We start from the raw sequence: 12,195 nt of genomic DNA, 5'->3' as shown, positions 1-12,195 counted from the left end.
CAAATACACCTGTATTCGGTGTGGATTGGGGCAGCGAGGCTGAGAGCCACGGCAATTCGGATGGCCTGCGGTGTGAGACGGGTGCCGGTTGCTAACATTGGGATTGCTAATAGGAAATCACCTGCATGGGAAGCTGCTACAGCTCTATGTCTGGCAGTGTCATGTGGTGTTGTCGTAGCTTCCAACAAAGTCGCAGCTTCTTGGTCGGCAATGGGGATTGCTGACCGAGCTGGATTGCTTATGGGCTTCAGAAGGCGGTGGTTGGGGTGCTGGTCCTGCGAGAGAGACCCATTTGGTTGTGCAGTCTGTGAAGCTGGGATCATGTACCCCTGCCTGTTGAACTAGGTGCTCAGGTAGGATTTCCTTCACCAAGTTGTCAGACCCCACTGAAGAGGACAGGAATGCTGGTACAACAATTTGTGTTGCTGAGCGCACGCCAAGGCCCCCGAGTCTGACAGGAAGGGAGGCCTCTTTCCACTGTAAGTCGCTGAGGGAAAGATTGAGGGTTTTTTCTAGTGTTGATTTCAGCAAGCTGTCGTACTCTTCTAATTTAATAGTGTTGAAAGATGGCGAACATCTTAGAAAGTAGGTCAGCCTGGGGAGGGGACAAGCATCTGGTGATGAGGTAAAGTGCATCATGAGCATCGATGTCTTCAATCCTCTCGTTCATCCTCTTCAGGTCAGTGATCTTACCAAGGACCTCGTCGATGGCATTCCTTCCAAGAGGAGCACCTAGGAGTGTGCTGTGCTCAGGGTTGATTTTATGAATGTCAGGCAAAACAACTTTTATTTGCTCTATTATGTGCTGGTTGGTGGAGGTTATTTCGCACTTGGAAGGGTTCAGGGTGAGACCTAGGCTTGCTCCTTGCTCCTGGATTATTCTTATGTCGTCCAAGAGTGAGGCTGGGGAGCTGGCTGGAGTACCATCGTCCAAAAACCAAATGTTGAGCTCACTGGACAAGTTATAAGTGACTTCTTTGATGACTAGGCAGAAAAGAAAAGGAGCAAGGGGGTCACCCTGTTGGACACCTTCTTGTGATTCAATTTCATGTTCCCCAAAAAGTGGAGTTAGATTCTTGCTGTAGCATGAGTTTACAAACGGGTAGAGGGAAGGAAAAAGGCGATGAACCGCACTGAGTACTTCATCCCTGCTAACCAGATTGAAAGCATTTTTGAAGTCCAGCTTTATCAGGGCTTTTTCATCCGTAATGTTGGCAATGTAGGCTCTAGCTGCATGAGCCGCTGCCATATTATATATGGCAGCGGCTCATATATATATATATATATATATATATATATATATATATATATATATATATATATATATATATATATATATATATATATATATATATATATATATATATATATATATATATATATATATATATATATATATATATATATATATATATATATATATATATATATATATATATATATATATATATATATATATATATATATATATATATATATATATATATATATATATATATATATATATATATATATATATATATATATATATATATATATATATATATATATATATATATATATATATATATATATATATATATATATATATATATATTAGTATATTTTGGTAGCAGTCTTTCCTGTAGACATATATTATTAAATATGACCGAAAAAGTAAGATTAATAATTCTAACACGAATTTTCTCAATCTTTCGTACATTACGCTTCACTGTTGGAGGTAAATCAAAAATCACTTCTCCAAAATTCATTTTTATTTCTAGTCTGACGCGACACGGGCGCGTTTCGTAAAACTTATTACATTTTCAAAGACTTCACAAATACACAACTGATTAGAACTTACATATCTCTGATTTTATATCTACATTTGAGTGAGGTGGGAGGGGTGATGTGGCATTAACACAAGACAGAACAAGAGGGGATATTAATAGGGTATTAAAAGTATCAACACAAGACAGAACAGAAACAATGGGTATTGAATAGAAGTGTTTGTAGAAAGCCTATTGGTCCATATTTCTTGATGCTTCTATATTGGAGCGGAGTCTTGAGGTGGGTAGAATATAGTTGTGCAATAATTGGCTGTTGATTGCTGGTGTTGACTTCTTGATGTGTAGTGCCTCGCAAACGTCAAGCCGCCTGCTATCGCTGTATCTATCGATGATTTCTGTGTTGTTTACTAGGATTTCTCTGGCGATGGTTTGGTTATGGGAAGAGATTATATGTTCCTTAATGGAGCCCTGTTGCTTATGCATCGTTAAACGCCTAGAAAGAGATGTTGTTGTCTTGCCTATATACTGGGTTTTTTGGAGCTTACAGTCCCCAAGTGGGCATTTGAAGGCATAGACGACGTTAGTCTCTTTTAAAGCGTTCTGTTTTGTGTCTGGAGAGTTTCTCATGAGTAGGCTGGTCGTTTTTCTGGTTTTATGGTAAATCGTCAGTTGTATCCTCTGATTTTTGTCTGTAGGGATAACGTTTCTATTAACAATATCTTTCAGGACCCTTTCCTCCGTTTTATGAGCTGTGGAAAAGAAGTTCCTGTAAAATAGTCTAATAGGGGGTATAGGTGTTGTGTTAGTTGTCTCTTCAGAGGTTGCATGGCTTTTCACTTTCCTTCTTATGATGTCTTCGATGAAACCATTGGAGAAGCCGTTATTGACTAGGACCTGCCTTACCCTACAGAGTTCTTCTGTAGCTCCTCCAACAGTGAAGCGTAATGTACGAAAGATTGAGAAAATTCGTGTTAGAATTATTAATCTTACTTTTTCGGTCATATTTAATAATATATATATATATATATATATATATATATATATATATATATATATATATATATATATATATATATATATATATATATTTATATATATATATATATATATATATATATATATATATATATATATATTTATTTATATATATATATATATATATATATATATATATATATATATATATATATATATAATATGGCAGCGGCTCATATATATATATATATATATATATATATATATATATATATATATATATATATATATATATATATATATATATATATATATAAATAAAATTATAAAATTTGTGAGGGTACCACCTCTGGTGCCAATGTGGGGACCCATAGCCTCGGAGAAAATAAAAAGTATTCAGAGGAGACCTTGTGGTTTCTCACTGAACACTAATATTTTCTTCTACTACCACCCCCATTCTTTTGTATGTACACATATATATTTGCTTTATTTGAACTTTGTTACAAAAAAGGAGTTATATATAAGTTACAAAGATGGTTATCATAGGTTGTCGAGTTCCTCCAGCTCCTCAGATGGCGGGCAGGAGCCCTGGATGCAGTGCGCATTTCCCCTCTGTATCGCCACGCTCAGGCGCTGGAAAAGAAAGCTGGCAGCTCTTGGGTCCCTTGTCGTTTCAATGAGCCTAGAACCCAGTTCCTTCAAAAAACTGGTAGCACTTTTACCCCAGGCGCCGAGTGTCTCAGAAGCAATGGGGACAAAATTGTAGTGGGGATCCAGTTCTCTATACTTACGGGATTTGGCTGCTTCCCTGTGGGTGGCAGCGCCACCTGGTTGTGCAACACTGAGATTAATGTAGGTGTTAGCCAGGGTTGATATGCACGTGTAGTCCCATACCAACTGCTTGCCAATCTTCCAGGGGTTCATTGTGATACCATCCGGGCGACCAATAAGAGCATCAGAGCTACGGGGCGTTAGGTAACGGGGCTCTCTTTCAGCTGGGCATCCAGCTGTGGTGAGGCTCCTCTTGATGATGTCGTTAACTTCACTGTACCTCGAGTGCCATCCCCCTGTGCTTTGGCAGAGAAGGCCATGGTGGCCGTACCTGTCAGCCACCACCTCGCTGCAAATACACCTATATCTGGTGTGGATTGGGGCAGCAAGGCGGAGGGCCACAGCAATTCGGAGGGCGTGTGGTGTGAGATGCGTGCCTGTTGCCGACATTGGGGTTACTAACAGGAAATCCCCTGCATGTGGGGCTGCTACTGCTGTGAGGCGAGCAGTGTCGTGTTGTGTTGTTGCAGCACCCAGGCACTCTGCAGCAACTTGGTCTACAATGGGGCCATCCCAGCTGGATTGCTTGTGGGCTTTTGGGGATGGTGGTTGAGGTGATGGGCCTGCAGGAGAGGCCCACTCTGTGGCACAGCGTGTAAAATTGGGATCATGTACACCTGCCAGCTGATGTAAGTGGGCAGGTAGAATTTCCTTCACAAGGTCGTCGGATGCTGATAAGGAGGACAGGAAGGCTGGAACAGTGATTTGCGTTGCTGTTCGAACTCCGAGGCCCCCAAGTCTTATGGGAAGAGAGGCTTGTTTCCACTGTAGGTCATCAAGAGAGAGATTAAGGACTTTTTCTAGCATTGATTTCAGTAACCGGTCATACTCACTTAGTTTTTGGCTGCTGTAAGATGGTGAACACCTCAGAAAGTAGGTTAACCTGGGGAGGGACAGACATCTGGTGATGAGGTAGAGTGCATCATGAGCATCAATATCCTCAATCCTCCCATCCATCCTCTTAAGGTCGGCGATTTTCTTATCAAGGACCTCATCGATAGCTTTCAACCCCAGGGGAGCTCCTAGGAGTGTGCTGTCTTCAGGTTTAGTTTTATGGATATTTGGCAGATGACCCTCTGTTCTCTCTACGATGCCCTGGTTGGATCATATTATTTCACATTTAGAAGGGTTCAGGGTGAGGCCTAAAACTGCACCTTGCTCCTGGATTTTTCTGATGTCCTCCAGGAGGGAGTCTTGGGAACCAGCTAGGGTACCATCATCCAAGAACAGATGTTAAGCTCACTGGACAGGACTTCTGTGACTTGTTTGATGACTAAGCAGAAAAGGAGAGGAGCAAGGGGGTCACCCTGTTGGACGCCTTCTCGCGAGTCAATTTCATGTTCGCCAAAAAGTAGCTTAAGATCCATACTGTAGCATGCATGTACAAAACGGTAGAGGGAAGGGAAATGACTATGAACCGCACGGAGTACAGCATCCCTCCGCACCAAATTGAAGGCATTTTTGAAATCTAGCTTGATAAGGGCCTTTTCGTCTGTGATGTTGGCGATGAAGGCTCGAGCTGCATGGGCTGCCGTCTCACACCCTTGTGGAATGCCGGACCCGAGCTGTTTTGGCTTGAGCATGTTGGCCGCTGCATCACTAACTGTTCTTGCAGCTGCCTTTGCGACGAGACGCCGGAGAGAATTGCCCACAGCTATTGGCCTGATCCCTCCATCCTTTTTCTTTAGAGCACAGAGAGATGCTCCAAAAAAGATAGGTCTTATGGACGCTGGTATGTTGCCAGCTAGACATGTGTTGGTGAATCTAGTTAGTTCCACCAAGAGGTTCTTTGCAATGTCACCCAGTGCAGGGTTGAGCATTTGCTTGAGGTGGTTGGGTTTTAGTCCTGTGAACCCACCTGCTGATCCTGTAGGGAAGGACATGGCTGCTTTATGGACCACAGATTCAGCCACCCAGAGAGGTTCTGCTCCGGTAGCCCCCACTTGTACAATGTCGTCCTCACGCGGAGCCCTGGGTGGGTGTTTCTCCCTTAGGGCTTGAGCTGTTGCGGCATCTCTGTCGGCAATTGAGTCCTCACTGGTGATGACTCGTATTGCGCCAATAGTGTTTCCTTCTTCTATTTTCTTGGTGACTGATGTTTTGATTTTTTATGTCTCGGATATGCCACTGTTGCTCTTCCTGCCGTGGGTGTTTCTCGCGCGAGTGGGAAGGCGCACCTGGTTGTCCTCCCTGGGAAAATCATTTATAGCTTTGATGACTGAGGTAGCTAAGGTTTTGTCTCTCCTTGCAGGGGTGGCTAGACATATGTTGCCAAACATTAGGAGGTTGTGCCATGCTTGGGTCGTTCCAGGAGAGTCGTTGACCTTTCTCAGGAGGGCAGATAATTTGGCTGCTGCATGGGGGCGGGCTGCTTTAGGGATGTGTTGCAAGGTTCTGGCTGATGTTGCTTTGATAGCTTCTAATAAGTTTTCTGTGGGAATGAAGGTCTGGGAGGTGTTTTGCCTTACGGGCGGTGTGGGCTGTTGATTGGTGTTCTCCCTGGGAGGGCGCCCAGAACCCAAACACCTGGCTCTGTTGTGGTAATGAAAGCGCACATTATCGTCACTCAACCGGATATAGCATACTTTGTCACACGTCTGACATCTGCCTTGTCTACCCCTGCTTGATGGCTCATCTTGGCGTGGAGAAGCCTGGCTGTCTGTTGAGAGCTGCGACATGGGCGGGCGCTGGGCTGGCGCTGGGCGGGCGCTGGGCGGGCGCTGGGCTGGCGCTGGGTGGGCGCTGGGCGGGGGGGTGGGGGGTGGACGGCGGGTGGAGACTGGAGGGTGGGCGGCGGTTGGAGGCTAGGGGGATAGTCAGCTGGCCGGGTCACTTACTACTCAGATGAGTGGTAATACATATACCACCTCTATACGAAGTGTGGGTATACACCCACTACACAATATGTGGGTATACATTGGGTGGGTGGGTGGCGTAGACACACATGGGAGCCTCCCGGCTTCTATGGGCGGGTGGCAAGGTGGCCTCGTGGGTGGGGAGGCGACGTGGTGGGGTGGGGAAGGAGGGGGAGAGCAGGTACTTCCCGGCCTGGGCGCTGGGTGGGGGCGGGGGTCAGGGCGACACTAACACTGGTATAATTCCCCGTATATCACTGCACAATAATGAATGAATCACACACGTGTAATCTGACTCATTGCACGTGTGATGTACTCACAATATGATAGATATGTTGCGCCAATTATCGCTGACAACGTAACTTGTCGTACAAGTTAACAACGTTGTTAACGTTGTCGTACAACGTAACGTAATATATATATATATATATATATATATATTTTATTAAATATGACCGAAAAAGTAAGATTAATAATTCTAACACGAATTTTCTCAATCTTTCGTACATTATGCTTCACTGTTGGAGGTAAATCAAAAATCACTTCTCCAAAATTCATTTTTATTTCTAGTCTGACGCGACACGGGCGCGTTTCGTAAAACTTATTACATTTTCAAAGACTTCACAAATACACAACTGATTAGAACTTGCATTTCCCTGATTTTATATCTACTTTTGAGTGAGGTGGGAAGGGTGATGTGGCATTACATTTGAGTGAGGTGGGAAGGATGATGTGGCATTAGAGGATATTAATAGGGTATTAAAAGTATCAACACAAGACAGAACACGAAACAATGGATATTGAATAGAAGTGTTTGTAGAAAGCCTATTGGTCCATATTTCTTGATGCTTCTATATTGGAGCGGAGTCTTGAGGTGGGTAGAATATAGTTGTGCAATAATTGGCTGTTGATTGCTGGTGTTGACTTCTTGATGTGTAGTGCCTCGCAAACGTCAAGCCGCCTGCTATCGCTGTATCTATCGATGATTTCTGTGTTGTTTACTAGGATTTCTCTGGCGATGGTTTGGTTATGGGAAGAGATTATATGTTCCTTAATGGAGCCCTGTTGTTTATGCATCGTTAAACGCCTAGAAAGAGATGTTGTTGTCTTGCCAATATACTGGGTTTTTTTGGAGCTTACAGTCCCCAAGTGGGCATTTGAAGGCATAGACGACGTTAGTCTCTTTTAAAGCGTTCTGTTTCGTGTCTGGAGAGTTTCTCATGAGTAGGCTGGCCGTTTTTCTGGTTTTATAGTAAATCGTCAGTTGTATCCTCTGATTTTTGTCTGTAGGGATAACGTTTCTATTAACAATATCTTTCAGGACCCTTTCCTCTGTTTTATGAGCTGTGGAAAAGAAGTTCCTGTAAAATAGTCTAATAGGGGTATAGGTGTTGTGTTAGTTGTCTCTTCAGAGGTTGCATGGCTTTTCACTTTCCTTCTTATGATGTCTTCGATGAAACCATTGGAGAAGCCGTTATTGACTAGAACCTGCCTTACCCTACAGAGTTCTTCGTCGACTTGCTTCCATTCTGAGCTGTGGCTGAGAGCACGGTCGACGTATGCGTTAACAACACTCCTCTTGTACCTGTCAGGGCAGTCGCTGTTGGCATTTAGGCACATTCCTATGTTTGTTTCCTTTGTGTAGACTGCAGTGTGGAAACCTCCGCCCTTTTCCATGACTGTTACATCTAGAAAAGGCAGCTTCCCATCCTTTTCCGTCTCGTAAGTGAAACGCAGCATGGAACTCTGCTCAAATGCCTCCTTCAGCTCCTGCAGATGTCTGACATCAGGTACCTGTGTAAAAATGTCGTCAACATACCTGCAGTATATGGCCGGTTTCAAGTTCATGTCGACTAAGACTTTTTGCTCGATGGTACCCATGTAGAAGTTTGCAAACAGGACACCTAGGGGAGAACCCATAGCGACCCCATCTACTTGCTTATACATATGCCCATCCGGGCTCAATTAGAACCATCCGGGTTCTAATCAGTTGTGTATTTGTGAAGTCTTTGAAAATGTAATAAGTTTTACGAAACGCGCCCGTGTCGCGTCAGACTAGAAATAAAAATGAATTTTGGAGAAGTGATTTTTGATTTACAGTGAACAGTGAAGCATAATGTACGAAAGATTGAGAAAATTCGTGTTAGAATTATTAATCTTACTTTTTCGGTCATATTTAATAAAATATGTCTACAGGAAAGACTGCTACCAAAATATACTAATATATATATATATATATATATATATATATATATATATATATATATATATATATATATATATATATATATATATATATATATATACTAAAAATAAAAAGATATACGCAATATAATTTAAAATATATGACAATATCAATTCCAGTTCATAACAAGATTTGACATTTCTAATCTCTATGTCTCATGCACGTTTCTCTCTCTCTCCGCTAGCCGGCGACTGGCACTTTTGTTGGAGTCTGGTAGTAACTAGCTTTTAGGCCCTTGTAATGAGGTAACTAGTAACTACATTACGGGTCCTTGTGTTTGCGTCCGATAAATATAATGAATGGAAATTTCATATTAACTAAGGGGTCGAGGTCACTTTTGAAAGATGATTAATTTTTAGAATGTTTCCTCCGCGGTCCCCAAGCCTCTGGCTGCCCCATTTGCCGGCATTTTGAACAAAACTAGAATTATTTTGTACAGTTTCTGATTGTTAACTCCAAACAGTGGTTACTTTTAACCTTTTTTCGTTGTCTGTCTTTTTTTCTCGTTATCTGTGCAACTCTAACTTCGTTTTCCCATTCATCTCTCTCTCTTTCTTTCCTTCCCTCCACCAACTCTCTCTACCCCTTACATTCAAGTAAATGTCATCATTAGCATTTCACTTCCTTCCAGTCAATCCCTCCCTCTGCCTTTCTCTCTCTGTTTTCGTTAATATTAATTCCCCTCTCTTCTATTCTTCATTCACCCTCTCAAAACACAAGTCTGAACACAAACTCACCCTCAGCAAGCGGATGGCCCCCGTCAGAGGGTCAATGGCGAAAGCGGACCTTGATTCGCCGCTGGAGGCGCCATCACCAGAGAGGCTATACCGCAGGAGTCCATACTCTCCCGCGTCGCCGTCTGTAGCAGTCACCTGCTGCAGGAGGGAAGACAACCTCTGACACTCATTATAGTCCTTATGGAGAGCTAGATGGTGGTTGAAGGAATGTGAGACACGGAGGGAGAGGGAGAATAGTTACGTGGTAGTGGATTACAGTGTGCTGGTGAGTACAAAATCATAGAGAATATAATAGAGACTATGTATAATATGATTGAGTACTATGTTTTCAGTACATAGACTGTTTATGCTAATATTTTATGTAGAGCATCATTTGATATCTTCTCCAACCCTTCTACTCACCAACACTTAGGTCTGTAAAGGTATTCCCGAAGATCTTGTCTTTCATTCCCAGTACTGTCTGTTTATTTTCTTCTGCTTTTAAGTAGGCGCCCATATCTACTGAAAGGTGTAAGGTTGTCCTCTGTTGTAAAGCTGACGTTGCTTCTGCTACTCAGCTTAATATTATTACGGCTAGTATATTGATAAAAGTAATAGAAGTGAACAAATCCGCACGGGGCCTTTGATGAGAGACCGAATCCATAGTGGAAGACATCGTTTATTTGCTTCTAGTCTGTCAAGTTACCAAACTTGTTTTTTTTTGCAGGGATATTCCTGCGCGGGCCCTAAACCTTTGGCTGGCCCACTAAGTGTTGCTTGTTTCTGTTTTACTTGGGCGGAGTATGAGTACTTATTACTCGTATGGTCGCTTCAGTAAGATTTTGCCATATGTGTTTAACAACGCCTTCTGCTCTGTTGAATCTAAGATGAACTCTTAATGGGTTTGTAACTGTGCACTGTGTTAGATAATGTTCCAGTGGTCTGTCGGGCATTTCTCCACAGTGTTGACATTTCCTCTCATCTTCCGGAACCTGTAAGCCTATTTCCCATGCACATGGGTGTCCAAGCCTGATGCGATGTAAGTGCACTTCTGATGCTCTACTGCTTCCTTTCATCAAACTAAGTGGTTCGTAGTTGGTTGAATTCTTGTACCAATCCGCAGATCCTGATGTTGCAACTGCTGTGTTGTGGTCACTGTACATCTTTTGCATTGCTCTGTTTCTAATTACTTTCTTAATCTGTGATAGACTCTGTGGTATGTAAATGTCTACATTTCTTCTCTTACTTGCAAGTTTTGCAGCTTCGTCTGCAATGTCATTTCCTATTATTCCCACATGACTTGGCACCCAGTTGATAAGTACCCGTCGGCCTTGTCCTTTGAGTGTTTGCATTAATGATATGACATTTGTGATCAGATGTATGTTATCACATATGTGTTCTTGTTGCAAGGTTTTAATGGCGGTTCTCGAATCTGTATGGACGATAACATGTTGGCGGTGTTCAGCAAGAGCATGTTCCAAAGCCTTTTGAATGTCTAGCATCTCTGTTTGTAAAGTCGAACACCCATTTGAGAGCCTCCAACTATTTACCGAGTTTCCTGCTTTAACTGCAGCTCCGGTTTCTTGTCCCTGCTGGTCTACTGATCCATCTGTGAAGTATGTGAAGCTGTCGGATGCCATGTTTGCTTCTATATGCATCTGTGCAATGTTACGTAGCAGATGAGGATTTGTCTGATTCATTTTTCCTTCAATAACCATAATCTTAAAGTCTGCTGGCAGAGATTCCCAAGGGGCTTGCATAAGAAAGTCTGCATGTATTTTGTCGACACCTATTTCACTGATTGTGTTTGTTATATCGAATGTATTGATGGTGTTTATCGCACAATGGGTCCACCTGTTGCTATTGGAGGCTCTTCTGTCCAGAGTTAGTGCTCCAGTGATTATATCTTTAAGTGAACTGATTCTAGGTCTAGTCAATATCTTGGTCAGCATGCACGCAGCGATCCCTTTTACCCGTATTTCAATCGACGTTAGTTTGGTTTCTAGTCTTAACCAAACTTGATGATCTGCTCGTAATGTCTTTGAATTGTTAGTCATTTTTACTCTAAGTGTATTACCGTCGTTGTGTGTTACCGTGTGTTACCGTTGCAGTGTGTTACCGTTGAAGTGTATTACCATTGCAGTGTGTTACCGTGTGCAACAGTTGTAGTGTGTTACCGTTGCTGTGTGTTACCGTTGTAGTGTGTTACCGTGTGTTACTGTTGTAGTTTATTACAGTGTTTTAACGTTGCAGTGTACTCATCTATTTGTACGCACCTAATTGTCTATGCAGGATCGAGCATTGACTACTGGAGCCCTCCTTTCGAGCCATCGGTTGTTTACAGCACTGACTCCGGTCCTATTTCCCTATCATACCTAGTTTTAAAATTATGAATAGAATTTGCTTCCACAACCTGCTCCATAAGTGCATTCCATTTTCCACTACTCTCACACTGAAATAAAACTTCCTAACATCTCTCTGGCTCATACGAGTTTCCAGCTTCCACCCATGTCCCCTCGTTGTGTTGCTATTCCGTGTGAACATTCTGTCTGTCCACTCTGTCAATTCCCCTGAGTATTTTATACGTTTCTATCATATCCCCCTCCCCCTTCTTTTTTCTAGTGTCGTAAGACTTAGTTCCTCCAGGCGCTCTTCATACTCCATCCCTCATAACGCTGGAACGAGTCTCGTTGCAAACTTCTGAACCTTTTCCAGTTTTCTTATGTTTCTTCAGGTGGGGGGACTCCATGATGGGGCGGCATACTCTAAGACTGGTCTCACGTAGGCAGTGTAAAGCGCCCTAA

At 42.6% G+C, this 12,195-nt stretch overlaps 1 protein-coding gene across 1 annotated transcript in view; it reads right to left on the bottom strand.

Annotated features, from left to right (window-relative positions):
* LOC123747625 (putative neural-cadherin 2) overlaps positions 1–12,195 on the bottom strand; it is a 168,760-nt gene that overhangs the window by 145,043 nt on the left and 11,522 nt on the right. Inside the window, exon 3 of the mRNA XM_069330398.1 lies at positions 9,413–9,547. Within this exon, the coding sequence (XP_069186499.1) occupies positions 9,413–9,547 (135 nt within the window). The remainder of the gene's footprint in view (positions 1–9,412; positions 9,548–12,195) is intronic.

Source organism: Procambarus clarkii, chromosome 24, assembly GCF_040958095.1.
Source record: "Procambarus clarkii isolate CNS0578487 chromosome 24, FALCON_Pclarkii_2.0, whole genome shotgun sequence".
Classification (NCBI taxonomy): Eukaryota; Metazoa; Arthropoda; class Malacostraca; order Decapoda; family Cambaridae; genus Procambarus; species Procambarus clarkii.
The sequence above is the reverse complement of the archived record's forward strand: the minus strand, read 5'-3'. Positions and strand labels throughout refer to the sequence as shown.